The sequence below is a fragment of the Echeneis naucrates genome, chromosome 1 (assembly GCF_900963305.1).
Source record: "Echeneis naucrates chromosome 1, fEcheNa1.1, whole genome shotgun sequence".
In the NCBI taxonomy this organism is placed as follows: Eukaryota; Metazoa; Chordata; class Actinopteri; order Carangiformes; family Echeneidae; genus Echeneis; species Echeneis naucrates.
In genome coordinates, this window is record NC_042511.1 from 23,777,052 (window position 1) to 23,798,925 (window position 21,874).

At 41.7% G+C, this 21,874-nt stretch overlaps 1 protein-coding gene across 1 annotated transcript in view; it reads left to right on the plus strand.

Annotated features, from left to right (window-relative positions):
* Positions 1 to 21,874, plus strand: part of inpp4b (inositol polyphosphate-4-phosphatase type II B) — a 119,009-nt gene that overhangs the window by 29,848 nt on the left and 67,287 nt on the right. The window contains exon 5 of the mRNA XM_029512084.1: positions 14,044 to 14,123. Coding sequence (XP_029367944.1) covers positions 14,044 to 14,123 — 80 coding nt within the window. The remainder of the gene's footprint in view (positions 1 to 14,043; positions 14,124 to 21,874) is intronic.

The window sequence follows — 21,874 nt, forward strand, 5'->3', positions numbered from 1 at the left end:
ATGCACCTGGATGACAAGGCGAAATGTCTTCATAGACAAATACAAGTCCAGTTGCCTACGAATCCATTTTGAGAGAGAGAACAAGGACCTGGATGAATGAGAACATTCGTAAACGTTTTTTGAGCCACATTAAAGCAATTGAAAGGTGATTATTAGATGCATGCATACATGCATGGGGAACAGACAGGGTTAATGTATGTCTTGTTTCCAGCACAGCCTGCAACTCAAGCACATAATTAAAGAATCTTTGGCAGCTTTTAATGTTACAGGCACAAAATATATATTTATGGCCAGCCTCCAAAACCTGAATGGGATTTGCCTTTCATGAGACAAATACATTTGAAGTAGTAATGAATTAAAGTGCTTCTTTGCCATCTACAGATTGCGTGAGATTGTCCTGTGTCCCTTGAAAGTATTGCTCTTTGTGCCAGGTCTTATTAAAAAAGAAAAGCCTGTTAACTTTAGCACACCAGTAAAAGTGCTGCAGCGAGACGTATGACAATTGAGGCTGAATAAATGGTCCCTGACCCCCGAGGACGGGAAGTTTAAACACTTTAAAGGCTCCTTATTGACAACGTAGCACTCACTCTGTCATGGCAGGTTAACACATGACATGTGGAAAGCCCCATGGACGAGATGTTAGCAGTGCAACATGTCACACTGGAGTGATGTGTTACGTCTCATGTGCCTGAGCTTCTGAACTTCTTTCCTCCTCTAATAATATCATATTCATCGGCTGACAATACTTCAAACTCCCGTTTACTGTACTTAGGAAAGCACCAGATAATTGCTTTGTTTTCCCACATTGTTCACCCCACTGTGTTGACATAAGCTTCTATAAAGGGACTCATGGTGCCAATGAATATTTACAATTGTTGGAAATTAAGTGCACTCTAGGTTTTGTTGTGGTCTGTATTCATTCAGTCGTGAAAACAGTTTTTTGAATGGTGCATGCTCATTAAGAGCAACCATCCAAGCCTAAGCAGAGAAGCTAATTACTTATAAAACCTGCTGAGCAGATGTCTGGCTCTCTTGCCATGAGGAGACGCCCTTTTTTTCACCAGAGTGAAGCCACAAGTTAACACAAGTGAAGGTCTATTTATGTACAAGTATTACAAGGAAGCTTCAGTGGAGACAGTGAGCTTAGTGCCAGTGACTTAAAATGTATTTTCATAAGTGCAATAAGTGCACTTATAAGTGCTTATTTTTAATGTGATGACCTGTGTTGCCACAATATCATGACTTCTGATATCTTTTTGTGCTATTTTACAGGATCAAGTTCCACTTCCTTGGGTTGATACATGTAGAGATTGTGTTGTCAGGACAAAAACAACACCCTATTGTACTACAATTGACAACACGGTACAATCTATTTTTCATTGAAATGAGATGGATTAATAATGGATTAATTTGGTGGTGACTGAGGTTTGTCCAACACACACGAGTGGTATCCATCCTCTCATGTAACCCTCGACAAGGCTGAGTGGGTGTTATTCCCAATATCAAACCACTCTGTATCATCATTATTGTTTAGCTGACATTACTCTAACTTGTGTTTCGTTTTTGTTTGACAAAGATTGACATTTGCTTTTAAAATGCACAACAGATCAAGTAAATGTGATGGAAACTGCTCGTACTCAGCGTTTCCCAAGACCCATCCGACAGAAAAGGTTACGTTAAATAAAACGGAGACATACAAATGGAGTGCAAGCAAATTGCCTTATCAAGCCCCCGGTGACCACTTGATGCTGATGTGAATCTTTGCAGAAAACCCTCCTCTTTGCCGTAACCTTTCCCAACCTCTCCCTGTATCATGCTACTCCAATCTCCTCAAGGTGGGTTTTGTCTGGATCAATTTCATGATGCATTATTCATTTGCGATTTTAATCAAATATCTCCTTCACCAATCAGCCCAAGGCATACGTCCCCTAACCCTCCCTTGCATCTCTTCCCATCATATTGATGATTGTTAGCGTCACCTGCACTAGCAGATTATCACACAAATGAATTACTGGTTCACAGGTGAATTAGACGCTTGGCTGTCTCTAATCTGTTTTTTCTCTGGAAAAGTGTTAAGTAAGTTAGTTTTTTTGTTGCTGTTGTTGTTGTTGTTGTTGTTGCCCCCCCCCCTCCCAACCAAGCAGAGAGTGGAAAAGAGAAAAAATGCTTGAGAAAATCCCCTTTCTGCTCGGCTTCCTGTGGGTTTCTGCAGAGTAATGGTTTCCTTTGAGAGAGACACCGGTGGAAAGTGCTGATGCTTGTTGGCTTCGTTTGTGTCCGCGTGCAAGCAGCTATTTTCCATGGCAAACTGAGCTGACCAGGGTCTCGTACCGTGTGTGACATTTGGGTGTCATATGCACGCACAGTGCTGCTGGGCCAGTGGGTTTCATAATCATGTGTGCTTTGTTGTCATGCAGAGTGGATGCAATTAGAACACTGCAGTTGATCAATTGAGATGGATGTAATTCAGCATTTTATGACAGAAATTCATATTTTTTCTGGCCATTACTGTGTGGAAACATTAAAGGATACAACCGCATGCACAGCAGTCTGCCAGCTAAGTTAGCTGATGGAGACACGTTGCTTCTTTCCTCCGCCCCTCATCCAGGAGGACTTGAAAACAAATGAGTGTGGGGCAGAAGGGTTCTTGTTGCTGCTTTGTTGTTTTGTTCTGTTAGCTCAGATGGAATTATATGATAATCAGAAATCAGCCAACACTGTGTCCCCTCTGCACACCCAGAGGGTGGGAAGCCATTAACCATCTCAAAGAGGCATTTCTTTCCCCTGCTCGGGAAATCCAAATGTATTTGTTTTGATTTTATCTCCTTTCCTTTTTTCATTTTCTTTTGAAGAATCTTACATGGTATTCTTGAGTGTGCACAACAACTGGAAAAAAAAAAAAAAATTCACAGTACCTCACATCTACCTCTATTTATCATCAATCTCATAATCATGCAAGACTAATTGTTCACATAAGCAATATATTTAGTTCAAAAGGCCCTTTTGCTGCTTTTGTTCTATATCAACTCTCATTTACGCAACTAATACGGCTGTGGTTTGCTGCGGAACAAAAATAGCTGCCGGGTGTCGCACCTCTTCCACTCTTTCCTGCATGTCAAAGTGATGCGAGCCATCTGAAATAGAAGTTTCTGTATGAACTTAGCTTTACATTGTCCCACAGGAACAGGAGGGGGCAGATGAGCCCGTACGCTGCCTGAGCTCTTAAATTGCAGTCTGCGGCTCACCTCTTGCACCACGAATGACACACTACCACGCATACAACCTCCCACTTGACACAGGACAGTGCAGTTTTCAGGTCAGTGTTTAACTGACATCAAAGACGGCTAAAAGTTCAGAGCATCTTTCACTCATTTGAAAACAAAATACAGAGAATCACTCTTCCCAAAGGGGCTTTCTGGATATTATTTTCATATAGTGAAAACGGAGAACACTATGAAAGCACTACCAGTCTATTAGAGGAATATTGCTCGAAGAACTGTCTACCCACACAAAGCTTTTAACCCTCATCTGCTCAGATATGCGGCGTAGTGAATCTACACCATAATCTCTGACTCTGGCACTCTGATAAATGCTCCCAGGTAAAGTGTATGTATCTTGGCCTCCGGGCAGAGCTTGTTGTCTTCCTACATGTATGTTCGGCAAAGAGGCAGCGCACCTCGGATTCAACTATACAGTGGAGTTGTTGAGAAGCAGCCTCTCTACATCTTACGGGGCATCAATCCCTGTCTGTCTGCCTGTCTAGGCTGTTAACCACCTCTGGGCTGCACCATTGATCTCCGTAATTGTCTGCAACTCTTCAAAGAGAGCTGAGAGTTGGTTTGATCCGAGCTGTTTACTTTCACAGCCCCTATAGCCCTGTTCTCTGAAGAAGAGAGCTATCAACCACTTCAGGCATGAGCTAGCATATTATAGTACTATTACTGTGTGTGAGAGGGAGGCAACGAAAAGGAAGTATAGCCTTCAGCCTTATAGGCCTCGGGGTGAATTGGCAACCTCTTACTGTGAAATAAAGATAGGGGAATAGTAACCTGCACGCGGACTGTCATCTATCCGTGCCTATGTAAGGAAATTGCTACACAATTCTGGCTCCGTGCACAAAATTACAGGCTTCGTTTAGCAATTGTTTGTGTGAAAAATGTGCTATTCTTAATGTCAGACATGAAAAACCTTTTTCAGTAGCAGCACAGCAGGGATAAAAAAGATGATATGACAAACAGGATGCGGTGCTTAGCAGCTTGTTTTGTGGGTGATAAAATGATAAAAGGGCATCCTTTCTCCACTCTGTATGCAACTTTCCACCGCTGCATTTGTGGGCCCTCGACCAGAGAGTCAGAGAAGGGGAAGCTGTTAACCACAACCGTGTCGAGTAGCCGATAGCATTTCTCAGTAAGTGGCAGATAATAAACATGTCATATGGTAAGTGTATGGATCAGTCTTATCTGCTAACAGAGACGAAAAGGGCCCTAAAATGCAACTCTATCAAAACAACACCAAGTTTGCTGTTCTGTAATTGAAATATAGTACCTGAGCCAGTAGAGGGGATTTGAATATGGTTTGGACCTGCTACCAAGTCATGTTTACAGACTGTGAGTGAAGGGAGCCTTGATTTTTATCACCTAGTCTGCAGTGGGGTTAGCTATTAAAGTTTATGGAGCAAAGCTTAGTGTGTGGGAGAAAGGCACTGGTGGTGTACCTCGAGTATACCAAGGGCAAGCTGCATTTGTCATAACTGGAGTTTCCTCTGCCCCCCCCCACCCCCCGAGTTTCCTTTTCCGCAACTGTAAAATAGACAGACATGGACAAACATGCACAACCGACTTTCTAATTAATTTTACTCACGTACAGTCTCTTCGCTCATTAAGCACTTGGATGCTTTTGTCAGGAGACCAAATTTATCGGAGAGTTGGCCAGACAGAGGAAGTAATTGAGGAAAAAAAAAAAGATGTGCAAAAAGCAAATAGAATGGCAGGAAGGGCGTCTTGTTTTTGGGCAAGCATTGACAAGCTGAAGAATGTCCATGAGCAGACATGAGCGCTCTCACGTTTCTTTTTTTTTTTTTTTTTAACTCACCTGTGACAGAGAATTACCTGGAAGAGTGATTCTTAAACAGTAAGAAAGGGGAAATATACATGTCACCGTTTATCATACGTGGCTCTACAGATTTCCATGTAGAAGGAATGATGAAAAAAGGAATATCCCCCTGGAGGAAACCTCTGTCTCTCAGCAGCTTTCAGTGAGTATTCACCTCTCTGCCTGAAAAAGTCCTGGCTCTTGTGAGGGCTCATGAAGTCTCTGAGCCAGATACAAAAATATCTTCTGGGATCCTGAATTTGGCACAGAAAAGTGTATTAGTACCAAACATGTTGAACTCCCTCCCTTAGTTCATTGCGTTAGGATGATGTATGAATTTTGTTGAATTATCTGTGGTAGTGCTTATGGATTGTGACATTATATGATTGAGGATCCAAGTTATCTCTCTCTGATAAAAAGCGGGGTTACAACGGATCAAGATGGCACGAAAAATCTCTATTTCCAAAATGGGGAGATTTCAGTGCAAAGGCGGCGTAATAAATAAACAATAAATCTGATTAAGATTTGGAGTTCAAGTTAGTTTTTCATTGTAGCTCATATTTCAGCACAGAGATCCGTAGTCTTAAAATAGGTGGCTAACTAAACTGCCAGTCGACGCATTCAGTACCGACTCAACTCTACATCTGTAGCCCTGATTTTAATATAACTCAAATATTACAACAATGATTAATCATCATGCACATTGCATGTAATTATATTAGACATTAATGTATCTCTTGTTGTTCCTAATGGTCCACTTCATTATTCAGTTGAGATATGGATTATTCTTAAACCATCCATGTGTTCTCCTGGTAATTTGCACTTGACTGGCTCCTCTGTGAGATAAGAATTATCACAGAATTATGTGAGCAGGGAAGTTAACTCATGGAAAGCTATGCCAATTACGAGCCCACTCCCGTGATTTTACACTCGGTAATCTCACTAGAGTGGAAAAGATTAAAGTTTTGCTTTCTTTTTATCAAAACCAGACCCAGAAGGCATCCGTCTCTACTGTTTCTGTTTCATGTTTGCACGAGATGGAGATTCAGTTTTACAGTAGGTGCATTTGGTGCCTTTGATTCGTTTCAAAAGTTATTCATAAAGCAGACAAAAAAAAAGTACCAACGATTAATAAGGCATGTGATGGCAAAAAAACACTATGAGAAGACATGAAAGTATTTCATATCTAAATACAAATCGGTATTATTTCACTGCTTGGTGTAGCTTGGAGCATACGTGGCATAACAAGAAGTACACAGCGTTTGACGTTGCGCTGCTTTGTCCCTACACAATTTGGACTATTAAAATAAAAAATCATTGAACAGCTTATTGAGTCCAAAGAGACCAACGTTTTCACGGTTAAAACACCAAATATTTCCATTAAAATGGGGCTCGGGGTTCCCTAAAGGCTTTTAGACCTGTCTAACTATTAAACTACAGAAATGTTTATTGGCTTAACAAATTTAGGTTACAAGCAACTGACGGTGCAAGACTTAATAATATCATAATGCCACCTTCACTTATTAAAGTGTAATCTCCAGAAAAATATATTGTTTTGTATTCAGAGTGAAGAAGAACAATGTTGCTGTTGTTGAGTTGGAAATGGAATGAAGAAATCGATTGGGAAGAGTAAAAGGTGGTGATCTCAGGTCAGGCTCCATCTCTTTCCGTTGGCAGATGTTATTTTTGTTTTTTAAACTGATCAAAACCAGGGGACTGAGGTCAAGGGAGACAAGCAGGAAAAGAATAAGTCAGGAAGAATGTGAGGACAATGCTGAAGGTAGACAGCTAAGAATGAGTACATCAGCTCACCTGGGGATAACACAACTGCCTGCCTTTGTCTGTGCTCGTCTGGGTTTGAGGGTGACTGGTTGTCTAAAATCCCCCGCTTCCATCTGTAATAAAACTCGGGCTGCCTGGGGCATTTGTTCTGTGATCTTAACATGAACCAACACACTCTTCTCAGATTCGTGTAAGGCCCATAAATAATACGAATGTGTGTGCATGTACAGCTGTGATAGTGTTCATCCAGCTGTGAGCGCAGGTCAAAAACTGCTAAAAAAGGACTTAGGATTTTCCTTTTACAGCCAAGGAGCTGGACACTTTTTCATTGCCATAAGTGGCTTGTGCTCTCCGTGCTGATTGCAAGACCAATCCCTACCGGTCTCACTGTGCTTCTCGGGAACCTTCAGTGTGAATCCTCTAAAATATGTCAAACACTCTCAGCTTCAAAGTAGGGCATTAAAAATGGCCCGTTTTCAACGTGCTCGATTCATATTTCGAATGAGTTTTCGATCTAGGATTCTCAACACATACATACATTCGTTCAGCATACATTTTTGCTTGTGCACAAAAAAAGGCCTCAAAAAATATCAGTAATCACGGACAAAAAAATGGGCAGTAACCAACCGGAAATGTACTGATTTGGCATCAGCACAGATGGACATGAATACTGCTGCACTGATAGAAGAAGCAGTTTGTTATCAAACTACGAAGCTTCTTGGGAAATCCTTTGACAGGTGTGAGTTCATGCAGAAATGGTCTCTGGTTTCTTCTTGGCATGCAAGTCCGTAATCCACAATGGTAATGAAGGCAGGGAAGGCGTGTTGGAATCCAGCGATCCCCCCTACGCCCCCTAATCCCACACGGAGAACGGTCGACTCCACATCACCGTGACCTCACGTGCTCTGTGTCTCTGAACTGCTTTGTTTGTGCCTGCTTACAAATGTTAGGTGTCTGGGAAGCAGGCATGCATGTGTACTTAAGTGTTTTTGTGCACGCCTCATTGTGCTTGTTTGTGTACCTGCTTGGGGTGATAAGGGCAAGTGTGGAGCTTGTTCTTTTGTTCTGCCAGAACTGCTCTTACCCCCTGTGTCAGCACGGGTAAATTAAACCCTGAGCCCAGATAGTTCAAATCTAAGCTTAGTGTCACCAGTGTTGATGTGTGAGACTGTTTGTCATTGTCTTGGTGACTCACAATAGATTGTGTGTGTGTGTGGTTTTTTTTTTTCCCTCTCTCTCTCTCTCTCTCTGTCTCTCTCTCTCTCTCTCAATAAGTGTGTGTGTTGATAAGTATCTCAGTTGTGTGTCATGTATGGAGAGTATTTCATCAAACTTCTTATGCAATTGTCAAGTATGTGACTGTGCGTTTTGAAGTGTTCATTTGTGCAACATGACACAACACAAGCCTGCGAATATTGTACCCCCTTTAGTTTATTATTATTTTTTCTTTAAAGAATTCATGTCAGTACAAGTAGCCATAACAAGTGTTTCTTTTCCTGTTGGCCATCTGAGTCACAGGCTGCAGCCGAGGTGTGACACACAACCCAGTCTCTGCCTCGTCCCTCTCTCTTTTTGCCTGTATATTCTTCTTACATTGTGTGTGCTGCTATCTTGCTTCACTACCCATTAATTGTCTTTCTTCCTTCCTTTCCATCTCTTCCTCTTCTGTGTTGTTCTGCCCTCCTCCTCCTCCTCCTCTTCCTTCTTCCTCCTCTCTGCCTGTATTTGTCGTCACCCTCCCCTCCTCTCTCTCTCTCTCTTTCTAGCTGGTCTTGCTTACTGTCAAGCCAGCCACAGCAGCAGCAGCAGCAGCAGCAGCAGCAGCGGCAGCGCCAATAGCTCACTCTAGCCAGCTCGCAGTCACCGCGTAGGCTGCAGTGTGTGTCTGCATGTGTGTTTCATCTGTTTGCGTGTTTACAATGTATGTATCAGCCACTGTTGCCTGCAGCACTCCAAAGAGGGGGAAATACATGGAGTTACTCTAACTGAGGACTGGAAGAAGCTATGTAGGAAGACCGTCCCTGGAGCTAATTAAGAGGAAGGGAAGACATAACATCTCTTTTCTCTCTCTCTCTACTTATTTCACTCTGTCTCTCACTGCCCACCTCTCTGTAGTGCTTTTCTCTACCTTCTGCTGCTAGGACTGCATACAACATAACTGTAAGTGGACTTCAGTATATATGTGTGTGTGTGTTGTTATAAACTCAGTGTGCGTTTTGTGTGAGCTCTCACTCTTTGAGCTTTCACTTCCTGTGGCCGTAAAATGTGTGACTGAGACCACACATTTGCATGTGAAGCTGAACGGGACATCATGACAGCTCTAATGACTTAAGTAGGCCAATTTGTAAAGCTCCATTTGTAGCAGAGGAGCATTTTGTTCATCCAGACACATATGACCTCCATGGTATAAAGATTTTCATATTCATAAATGTTTGCCAGATGCAAATTATTTCACAACTGCCAAAAGTGTCACTGCTGCCATTTATGTGAAATGTCATTGTTGGCTTAGCATCTGAATGGATGTCCTCTCCTCCAGGTATTCTCTGCAGTCTGTCTGTGTGAGAGTGAGATACAGAAAGACTGAGAAGGAATGATCAAGAGAGAGTTAGTGTGTCACCCTGTCACCCTGGGCATGGAGAAAATCAATAGAGCTACAGCTTGAGCTGGACCGTTTACCTCTGATGGGCAGACACTGACACTTTGGCCTCCAAAGGTTCACAGACAAGTGGACTGCAGATGTACAGCATGTCAGTGCTGCATACTGCACAAGTATCTGACCGATGTGTTGGAGTGCGTGCGTGTACCTGGCTGTGTGTGCGTGTGTTTAGATTACATGTAATTTTCTGAAGGATCATGTAAAGCAAGAAACTAGCTGCTTTTTTTTTTTCTCCTTTTGAAAACTGGTGAAAGAGGTCATAGATCAAAAGTTTCTCTTGTAACTTGTGACGGGCATTGCCAATGGAACCAGTCAAGGGAATGAGCAAGAGCAGGCGGAAAGATGGATAGAAAAAAGAGAGAGCCCGAGCTTGTGAGAAGGGAACAGAGCGAGACCATCATAATCAATCCTCCATGATCCTGGAAGAGCATCATTTATCTTCTTTGCCCACTCCACTCCTCCTCCTGCCCCTGTCCTTCTCTCATTTTCTGTCGTATAGCCACTTTGATCTTGCGCAAGAAGACAGTCTCCAGAGCTTCATTACTTCTAAAGCATTCATTGTGAGGGGCCATAAAAAGATGCTAAGGAATGGATTTTTAAGACCATTTACAAGACGTTCTGTACCGGCTTGCGAATAATGGCTACATGGGGATATAATGTTCCTCCAGCGCGTGTAATGGCCTTCTGCGCCTTGTGGTCTGGGTTATCAGGGCAAACTGGGATTGGCAATGATACGTCAGTGCTGAAGAATATGACGTTGTGCATATTAAACGCTGCCTTGTGGGGATCCTGTTTCTGTTTAATTCATGAGGATATGGTACTGTGCTGCATAAATCCTCTAACTGAATATGAATCTTGGGGTAGTTTTTTTTTTTTTTTTTTTTTTTTAAACCTTTTACTGTGTTTCAACATTATGTATTGTTGAGCTGACCTTGTGTTTCGGTCTCCTTCCCCTTTTTGTGTGTGTGTGCGTGTCTTACTGTTTGCTTACTTGGGAGTGGACTGGGACAAGGAATGGGTTTGGTCCAATGGTTTGCCGTAAGCATGAGGGGATTCGTATGGGGCAGCAGGAAAATCGTTGAGAGAAAAGGTCAGTAGACAGGATGCCCTTTTTTATCTACAAGAGACTGCAGAGAGTCAAAAAAAGGGGTGAGAGATGGCAGTGCAGTGGCAGAAAAAGAGAGGAAGTAAGATTAGCATTATTTATATCCAAATAGCCTCTCAGTTCAAGAACAGAGAGAAGAGAGGTGAAGAGTGTGTTAGCGTAACTTACTCAGGGCAGTGACGTGAAATATTTTCAGCCAGTGCCAAGCTGATCTCATGTAGCTAAAAATGGGTTCGGGTCATGTCTGTGATGACTTTATAATAGGAATTGCAATGTGACGAGATACGTGTTTGTGTGTGCTTGATTTCATCAGTCATGGCCACTTAAGCACAGCTGCCATGTGACCCAGCTCTATCACACTGTTACATGTCCTTTCACACCCCCTCTCCAAGATCCCACAGCAGAGATGTACTGCCCTTTCCTCCCCTAATATCTCAAGTCAGGGGGATTGACAATCCTGATTTTCCCACATAACTCACAGTGTGGAACACAGTAAGTAATGATAGTGTCAAAAACCTGTACATGAATTTGTTCCAACTGCTACAAAAAATTTGTCAACCATGAAGGAATTGTTGGCAGCTATATTATTATGTGATCATTTTAATCATGTCTAAAACAAGTGTGCCAGAAATAACCTGGGTTCAGCTTTTCAAACAGAGAGATTTTCTGAATTCTATTTTATGTGCTACAAGGCTGAATATATTCCAGTATCTCCTGCCATTTTAGAAACCAAACTTTGGCTCAATTAATTGGGGAAAAAAAACATCTAATTAGCTTGTCAGCCAAATTTCCCATCGTGAAAAGTGCAACTTGTGGCCAGTCAGTCAGTCTTTTGCCCTATAGGGGGCAGCATAAAATGTACGTAGTATGTACAAGCTTTCTGGTGTTTGCTTGTAAAACCTGAAACTCATTTAAATTCCTTACAGAACACAATCCTGTTCTCATCTTCAAGCAAGCAAGATAAAGCCTTTTGCCACAAATTGTCTTGTTTTCGTATTGTCAGTTCATTGTTTGAAAGAAAAAACTATCAGTGTTGTAAACAAGGAAAAAATACAGCAAAAAAAAAAAAAAAAAAAACACTTAAGTTTGGCAGATGAAACAACTGGAAATTATACTGTAGTGTCTCTGCATGTCAGAGCAGATTGTGCGAACAGGCAGCGGATACTTCAATTAAAATCTTTCTTCCCTGCTAAGATGACATGAGTGGCATTTTGTTTGGGCTTTGTTTGAGCAGCCTGTGTCTTCGGCCTGGTCTTAGCCATTTCGTCATACATCACAAGTTAGCACGTTGATGATGTTCCTTGGAAGTGCAGCACTTGTTAACACACACACACACACACAGCGGATAAAATCAGTGTTGAACCCAGCACCATTTTTCTCAGTAAATATATTTCTACTGACATGAAATTGTCACCGGATGTTGGTAACAACCCATGCAACCGACACATGCAAACAAATCAAACCTTAGATGTCCATAAATTAAGTTATGTGTAATAAAATTGAATAACACAGGGAAAAGTATTGAACACGTGTACTTTATTTAATACTTTGTACAAAAGCCTTTGTTGGTAATAACTTCAGGATGCCTCCTGTATGGGGAAACTAGTTGCAAGCATTGCTCGAGTGTGATTTTGGCCCATTCTTCCACACAAACAGTGTTCAAATCTTGAAGGTTCTGTGGGCCTCTTCTGTGAACTCATCTTCAATTCTTTCCATAGATTTTCTATCGGATTCAAGTCAGGTGGTTGGCTGGGCCATAGCAGCTCGACTTTCTTTCTCTGAAGCGAAGTGAGAGTTCCCATGGCTGTGTGTTTGGGATCGTCGTCTCGCTGAAATGTCCACCCTTGTTTCATCATCATCATCATCGTGGTAGATGGCAGCAGATTTTTTTTAATCAAAAATGTTGAGGTACATTTTTCCATTCACACAGCCCCACATCGTGATGTTCCCACCTCCAAGCTTCACGGTTGGGGTGATGTGCTGTGCCATTTGACCTCCAAACATGGTGTTCATTATGGCATCCAAAGATTTCAATTGTGGCCTCATCTGACCAGACTGTAGTCTCCCAGTATTCCACAGGCCTGTCTAAATGTTGTGCAGCAAACTTTAAACGAGCTTCAACATTTTTTTTCTCTTCAGCAATGGAGCCTTGTGTGGTGAGAGTGCATACAGGCCACTTATTGTTTCCTTTGAAACAGTTGTACCTGCTAATTCCAGGTCGTTCAGAAGCTCTCCCCAAGTGGTCCTTGGCTCTTGGACAACTCTTCTGATAATTCTTTTGACACCTCTGTCAGAAGTCTTGCGAGGAGCAGCTGTTTCAGCCGGTTTATGGTGAAACAATGTTGTTTCCACTTCCAGATTATGACCCCAACAGTGCTCACTGGAACCGTCAGAAGTTTCGAAATCCTTCTGGAACCAGTGCCGTCAGTATGTTTTGCAACAATAAGGCTGTGAAGGTCTTGAGAGAGTTCTTTGCTTTTACCCATCATGAGCTGTTGCTTGTGTGACACCTCTTTATGGGCCATCATTTGGGACTGAACCAGCTGATATTAATTTGCACTGACAAGGTGCAGGAGTGCTTTCTGATTACTGATAGGTTTCAGCTGGTGTCTTTGCTTTTGGTGTCTTTTTGCACCTCTATTTCTTCATGTGTTCACTACTTTCCCATTTGTTATTCCATTTTGTCACACATAGCTTAATTTACGGACATTTCAGGTTTGATTTCCTTGTATGTGTGGGTTGTTGGGAAAATGGTGACGTGTTCAATACTTATTTTACCTGGTATATATATATATATGTAGGTAGGTAGGTAGATGGAGAGATGGATGTGTGTGTGTGTGTGTGTGTGTGTGTGTGTGTGTGTGTGTGTGTGTGTGTGTGTGTGTGTGTGTGTGTGTGTGTGTGTGTGTGTGTGTGTGTGTGTGTGTGTGTGTGTGTGTGTGGATGTTCATGCATCTTAGCATGTCAGTGAGGGAATGGGAGTGTGTGTGTTTTCTATGGATGTGGATCATCGCTCATCTCTGCTGATGGGCTTGTCCTCGTACTTCTCTCTCCATGACCCACTTCTGGTGTGCTGACACCCCCTGTTCACTTCACGCCTGCAGCAAACACATGTCGGAGCAGTGAGGAGAGGCAGACAGAAGATGGGAAAGAGAGAGAAAGTTGGAGTGGATTGCGTGTCCCCATGCCTCATGTCAACAAAATCACACATTTGCTTTTTTACGTTACTGGGCTGACAGTGATTTCTGTGACATTACGTCACACACTTATGTATTTCGAGCCCCTCCATTGTGCGATCAAATGAAGGAAAGTTTTGTTGAATAGTCTCTTTTTTTTGTTTTTTAACTGTTTAATTGCTGCCCATAGAATTTGCCGCATGTAAACCAACTTTTTTCTTCTGTCTCCACAGAGCAGCTTCCTGGGTACTGCCACATTTTCAGTGGGTGATCTGCTAAGGGCTAAAGATGAACAACTGACCTTGGGTCTCAGGTAAGTGCAGTTTCTGTCATATTCTATTCATCGCTGTCTGTCATCCTTCAAGCTAAAAAAAAATTCTCACTTAAGAATCCAAAAGAATCATCTGCTCACACAAAAACTGAGAGATTAACTCAAATATCAAACTGAGATTGGGAGGGAGAAGGAACTGATCCACAGATGGTGCTACAGCGGTTTCAGGATTGTTGCAGGTGCTGCCAGGGTTGCTTTTATCACAGATGTTGTGTTGAGCATGTGAGAATGCAATACTCCGATCTGCTTTTTTGTTTTGCTGTGGAAAGCAGTGGGATAGGTGTCATTTCTGTAAGGCGGTTGTATGAAAGGAATGAACAGAAACACCTTTTGTTTTGTATGAATAATATTTTATTTTTCAAGGGATACATATTGAGCCAAAATGGATGAGTATTAAAGGAGAAAAAGGAAAAAGAAGACAACAAAAAATAAAGGTTGATGTATAAGCATGGATGTGTCCTCTGCTGCTAACGATCAATCATCCATCTGAGAAAGATTGAAGGTTTTAACCCTATTTTGAGAAAGAACAAGTGCAGCTCGTGTCTTAAACTTGCTGAAAGTCAGGACCATTAGGATGTAATGAGTCATTTTACCACAGAGGCTGGTTGGTTGCCATTTGAAGGAAGCAACGACATGTCACAACAAGAGATGAGTTGCATTCCTGAACCTGATAAATGGTGAACACTGCTTATGAAAAGCCTGACATGGTTCCGAAGAACAATAACGGGTCTATAAATAAACTATCAGGAAATGACAGGCAAGAAGTGTGCATGCTAAGTGTATGTTCTGCTGTTGTCATGGCTCTGCGTGGCCGTCATGCTTTTGCGTTGTCTGTATGTCCCATTCTCATGAACAGAATCTCTCAAAAATCAAGGTCACGATATATTAACACACTTGCCAGGTTTGGCTGGAAATTAAAGAATATTATGCCCAGTATGACAAAGAAAAGGTTGTTCCGTGTTGTGTTCCTGTGCTGCACAAACAGGAACCACTAACTTTTTGTAGATTTAATTCAACTCAGTAGCTTTATTACAAGTCTGTCTTGAATCATTTAATCACTGGAAAGACCCCAGAGAACCCTTCCTTAACACAAATGTCTCAGGTTTTAAGCAGTCGAACACGTCCTCCAGCGGTTTCAACTTCTCGTCTTGCTGTACAGGTGATCTCCAGGATCGTATGACATCACTGTAGGATGTGCTGACGTGCTCAACAGACCTGAATCTAGTGATCTAGTTACCCTTCAACCTGCTCCCCATATAACCTTCATTCCCAAACTCAAAGTCAGGCACACATCTGCCCTTATCTATTATGATAAAAGAATATATGGCTGCTTTAATTTACTTATTTTATGTAACGCATTGAACAACAAGATTCTCATTTACATTAATATGCTTTCACGTATGCAGAGAAAACATCAAATAGTTCCTATGGCTCAACTGTATGAGACGTCTTCTGTTTGGACACCAAAACCTGCCCTGAACTGCGATGAGCTCAGGCCAGTTGTATTATTCATTAAAGACAGGAGAGTGTTTCTGTCTGAATCTGAACGTCTCATGCAGCCATTCTGGACCAAAGTCAGCATAATTTATATACTTATGTGAGTAATAACGTGTGTGTGTTTGTGGAAACTCTGTACAGACACTTGTGTTCAGTCTTGTCCTGGTCTGTCATTGTCATTGCATTTTCCTCTGTTGGTCAGAATCACATTGAATATGCAAAATGCCTCATAGCCTCCTTTTTTTTTTTTTTTTTTTTTTTTTTTTTTTTTAAATCCATATATATCTATAAGTACTGTATGTGATTCAGTAGTCAGAGTATTCTTCTTCCACCTGCAAACTGCTAAGATGACATTTTCTGTGTCCCCTCTTTGCATGTCAGACTGAATTTCCTCTTTCGTGTGTGTGTGTGTGTGTGTGTGTGTGTGTGTGTGTGTGTGGGGAAAAAAAAAAAAAAAAATGCCCCTTTGGCAGTCCTCCCTTTTTCCCGTTGTTTTTTCTCTCATTGCTATGCTTTTCATTTCCTCTAGGGGATCCCAGGTCACTGGGTATAATTGTATCTTGCACGAATGACTATATGAACCGCACGGAGAATGGAGATTAAAGCCCCTGCCTGTTTGTGCAGGTGTTGTTTGTTGAACAGTGCAGAATTGCCATTTCCTTCCCTACAGTTGCACTCTGCTGGTGTGTTTCTGGTTCATTTTGTAGTTTGATAGTGCATTTGCTATTCTTGAAGATAACTTGAAGTCCTCCCATCATAGCTAGTTATTCCACAATACTTTTTATTATTCCGCTACTGCTCTAGCTTTTACCTGCAAATATTTGATATCACAAAACAAGTGAAAGTAATTTAAAAAAAAGAAGACACAGACAGACTTTGAAAAATCACATTGATTTTATTTTTTTTTTATACTCCTGCAAGTCTGCAAGCTCTGTGTGTTGAGACTTACTGGTTATATATGATGTGTTCAGACTGATGAAATTATTAAAATAAAACAACCAATGGCTCTTATTATGTATTTATTTTGTCCAATGGCTAGATGTTCCTGCTTTAAAATTTCTTAAAAAAAAAAAAAACCTATGAAGGATGCGTGGCATGAGGTTTTCACAATTATAAACTATTTTACACCAAAACATTTGTCAAATGTAGGTGTCGCTTCTCTCTTAAGAAAATTTCAGTAAATATATTTCTAAAGGTCACTGACATGAAGTTTTCACCAGATGTCGGTAACAACCCATGCAACCCACACATGCAAAGTTCCCTGTGATCTATAAAGGATCACAGGAAACCACCTGTACTGTGCTAAATATCAAACAGTAACAGTTTAAAAATCTTCTTACCAACTCACATTCTCTTGCTATGGCCCAAGGAGCTGTTGCCAGCGTGGTGTTGGAGCTTGAATGTGACCGTTAGTGAAGCATGAGTAACGCATAGAGGCACACAGAGGAGACGGTCTCGGTTCAAGTTGTAGTTTGCTTGTTGGTTCATCCAGTGAGAAAACATTTCAAAGATGAGCAGCTTTTTCATGAGCATGTGTGATTCATTCTGGGCTGTTTGACCTGTGCCTGAGCTTAGGATTCACAGTTCGAATTAGTTCTGCTGGCCAAGCAGCTCGGCTGCAGCAGCGCTGACATGGACAGGAGTGCAACTCATTTTGCCCTCCAAGGAACAGATGCTTCATTTTAATACAATGTTCTAATCCCCACTCAGCCAGTTAATTTGAGTTGACTTCGCTCAGCAGAGGGAAAGTGGAACTACTTTATCTCTATGAGGCAAGGATTGATTTCCTTCAGTGAATCTCAGAACCAATATGACTGTGTCCAACTTCTCTTCATTTACATTAGTGCCAAGCACATGTAGAGTGGAGATTAGTGTTTGACCAGCGTCAGTGTATGTGTGAATTTCGCCTTCACTTTAGCCCCTCAGTAACATTCAGACTGCTACAGGGAGCTCATTTCTTATTCCTGTGAATTCACTCTTCATTTCAGCTCCCCTCTCAGGTCTCACACCCGCTTTCATGTGCGGCTGGTTTGGATGTTTGTCACGGATTGTTTTTGTTTCCTGTAAGGCATGACTGGTTTGATTTGGGTCAGTTTTTTGAAGGTTCCTGACAGTGTCGTGTTGAATGAGTCGGAGTGGTGGATACATCGACTCAATCCTTGTGAAGATCTGTTTCTTTTGTGGGCACCAGATGCCATTGAAGTTATGATGAGAAAATCTTGCCTTCTTGCAGCTCTCACATAACCAAAAAGTCCACTGAGGTGCTTTCGACTCTCACCAGCATACAAACAGACACGGCGCAGACGCACATTACTTTATAAAATACAGATGCAAACTTAAAACAGATTGGGTTCTGGACCTTTATCAATCAAAGAGCAAACATCTGATTAAAAGTTTACTATTAACAAAATGTTTGATCAGTGCACAAATAAGTTTGCCTGATGCTAATTCACCTGGAGAAATTGTCTAGAAAAAAATTAAACTAACGTAAAGGCAGCTCTTTGTGTAAATGTGTTAACGAAGACGCAAATTAATTCAATCAAGATTAGAATCTTGAAGCTGAATAGAAAGAATTTATCACGACTTGTATGAGAGGATCTGAAGATAAGTAAGGTCACTGTGTCATCTGAGGGCAGGTTTGGGAGAGCTGCAATGTGCATGCCTGCAGGTCTACATGTGTCTGCATTTGTGTTTCAGAGATGTAGTTGTGTCAGCAGCACAACAGGGAAGTGTTCTCTTCCCTGGGGTTACACAAATTTGGTTTTGACACTATTTCTGCAGGGTCACTGTTGCTGCATCCTGGGCTGAGTGCTGCCCTGGAAATTGATTGTTTTAAAGGAATGAAAGCAGAATGAGAATAGATGCAGCAGCACCATTCACTACTGCTGACTCAGCAGTTTGGAGATAGGTCTGGTTGTGTGAGGATATCTGGTTGCAAACCTCGTCTCTGCTGTTTGTAGATGTGGTTGGACGGTGTACAGATGGTTTTTCTTTTGTTTGGTCTTTCCCTTTTTTTTCTGAAATCAGCTCTCGACTGCACGGAAACATTAAGTTGGAAGTTGGAAAACCAAAACTTTGGTAACTATGCATCACATGTAACATTTTTACCCACAATCCATTTCAATTGTTAATCCCTCTCCACATGATAACCTCCATCCTACTTTGCTCAGGTGCCTGCTCAGAAGCCGTGGTAAGTCTCTCTTCTGACTCCTTGCCCGATTCCCTCGTGGCACACAGGGGGAATCAGTCACACAGAGTGAAGTAACAGTATCTTACAATTGTTGCCCTCTTTGAGCCGAGTAATGAATCACAGCGACGTACTAAGTCTGACGAGCTTGTGATCACCATCATAACTGGGCTGTTACAAACACATTGCAGATAGATGCAGTATATGACCTTATTATTTACTTCAGCCTCATGCTGACTAATGGTCCTGGTCTTTGTATTTAAGTAATATACCCACTGATAGCAATGTAAAAATCATTTAAATAGTGAACTGTTTACCTCCGGCTTATTTGTGAAATGTCATTTGTTCTGCATTTTGTTGCATTTTATATTAAAGTCATGCAAGTAACCCATTTGCATGCATTTGCAAGTTTTTATCCCACGTCTCAACAAGCTCTGAAGACTTTTTTGTTTTTCTTTTTTTTCTTCTTCCTTTTTCAAGAATATCTTGCAAGTAACCCCCCCCTCCCCAATGTAGGGCTTGGCTTCCTTTGCAGACATGCACATTCTAAATCTAGCATGGTTGAAACAGACCTGAGTAGAGCAGCATACAGGTGTGCTACAGGAACTGCAAAGATGTCAGTGTTACGGAGGGCTCTCAATAATGCATGTTATGTATACACATAGGAGGGAAGATTAATATCTCCACAAAGGGAAGTGAGCCACTCTCACCCTGACAAACAGCAAACGATGCTGTTTTAACAGGACATAAATGGGTGGTGTGAAAATACGCACATGCTATATAAAAACCATCGTACAGGTGCCAACCAGGACTGTATAATTTAAATTTCTTTGTCAAAGCACTGACACACTCAACTTGCTATTTCAGCCCTGTTCTATCCTCTGCTTTCATTCTATTGCCCTCTCAGACTCACTATCTTCCCCTTTTGTTCCTCTTGTTATCTCTAAAACGTGATACACTCAGTAGGAGAGGCAGTCCATGACCCAATTCTAAAGCACAGTTTGAGATTTGATTTTGATATAAATTTATATTCTTGTGTGTGTGTGTGTGTGTCTGTCTGTTTGCGTGCACGTGTCTGCATCAGAGATTTACCAAAGCTACATTATTACAGACCAGTGCCTCTGCTATTGGGTTTCGTGGCTTATTCATCCATTCCCGTTGGATGGAGCATCTCATTACTGTCAAACCGGTAAAAGTTAAGGCTTATCAAAATAAAACCATTTTCCCACCCCAGAGCTTCATTGTCACACATGCCCAGAGCCAGCCAAGCCTCCCTTACAATGTATTCTCTTTGAGTGATTTGATCAGAGTCGTGGCCTAAAAGCCTAAAGATCAACTATCTGATCCAGTTTTACTAGCAAAAAAACTACGTTCATGTGCGTGTTAGTCATCGGTCACTTTTGGGAACATATTTCATTGCAAAGACCAGACATTTGGAGACAAGCAGCCAGGGTTTGTGGGTGTGTGTCACTGTCACTACAGGTATGGTTTTTATGTGTACTCTACAATGGGAACGTTACATTATTCAGCCGGTTGGTGAGGTTATAGTTGGTTAAAATGAGGTCCCCAATGCAGCGGTCCCTCTAAGCCCCCAAAAAAGGATAATGTGTGTATCTGATGGAGCTGCCAAGTGAATGATCCCCTTATTATAAACAGTATGTCCCAAAAATGCCAGACAGAATGGAGAAATGAACTCTGGGTTGTTCATATCTAAGTGTCACGAAATGTAAAGCGGTATTGTTAATTACACTACGCAGAGGAATGATTTCTTCTGTCCCTCGTGGCAGTCTCACATGCTCTCACATATGTTGTCATTTTTCATTATGTACCCACTAATAGCTCAGTTTGAACCAGAGGAATGTCTGAAATGAAATGAAATAAGGAGGCTAATTGCTAAAAACTTAAATGTGTTTATTTATGGTGCACTCATGTTGTCAGTGTAGCAGTGAATAGAGCAACACATGTACTGCAGCACTCAGGGGAGACTAAAGGGCACTTCAGGTCGTGGCATTTGAGGGTACGGCTGGTGGAAAACATTTTATCTGCAGTTTGCACATGGAGAAGGAATGTTGGAAACAAGACGCTATGTGTTTGTCTTCGCATGCACGTGAGTTTGAGAGAGACAGACAGACGGCAAGGGTGAAAGCGAAATCATTAAACAAAGCATGTGATGAAGGTGGAATGAGTTTAAACACACAAGGTTAGCCATCCATACACATGCACATTACCTAAGTGCGTGCACACTCATATTACTGCACATATATGCATCCCACCACATATGTTTGTAAAAGAGGGAGAGATTGGACTCAGTGGGGCTGAAATAAATGCACATATGGCTTCCTCATTTTCCCCCTTTCAATACTTAAAATGCTTCTTTTCCGCACATTTCCTCTCCATAATCTCTGAGTTCCCCCAGGCATTAGGGCTCATGGGCAGAATATGAAAATAGTTAATTCGGCCAGTGCTACACCACGGCATCAAAATGCAACATGGAGAGAAAAATGGAGAAAAAGAACAGATTCCATGGACAACTGCCTTAATTACCTGTCATGAGTAATTACCACTCCAATAAATTGAGCAGGGACATCAGGGATAACGGCAAGCACAGTATAGAGCAGTTAACTTAACATCCATATTTAACAATAGCCCTCTGGTGAGGTTTATTTGTTGAGGTCAATCATTCATCAGGGTCTTCATATACGAGCAGGTCGAAGGGATGAGAAAATGAGAATGTGGTATGAGGAGCCAAATATGGAGGAGAGAGATGTAATAAATGTGTGAATATGATGCTGAGGTATGCTTGGGGCACAGCTCAGGCCGAGTCCCTGTCTCAGTGATGAGAGGATGATAATGAGGACAAAATGGAGAGAGGAAGAGGATTGTGTGTGTTTATTGGGCTAAGCTTAAACTCTGGTGTTCAAGCTCCAAGTTAGGACAGTGTAACAGAGAGCAATGCAATCTTTGCTTCTGCTCCAATTCCAACGTGTGCAGCGGAGAAGGTGAGGGTCAGGCATAATATCCTGTCTGACTCCCTGTTTAATACCTTCCT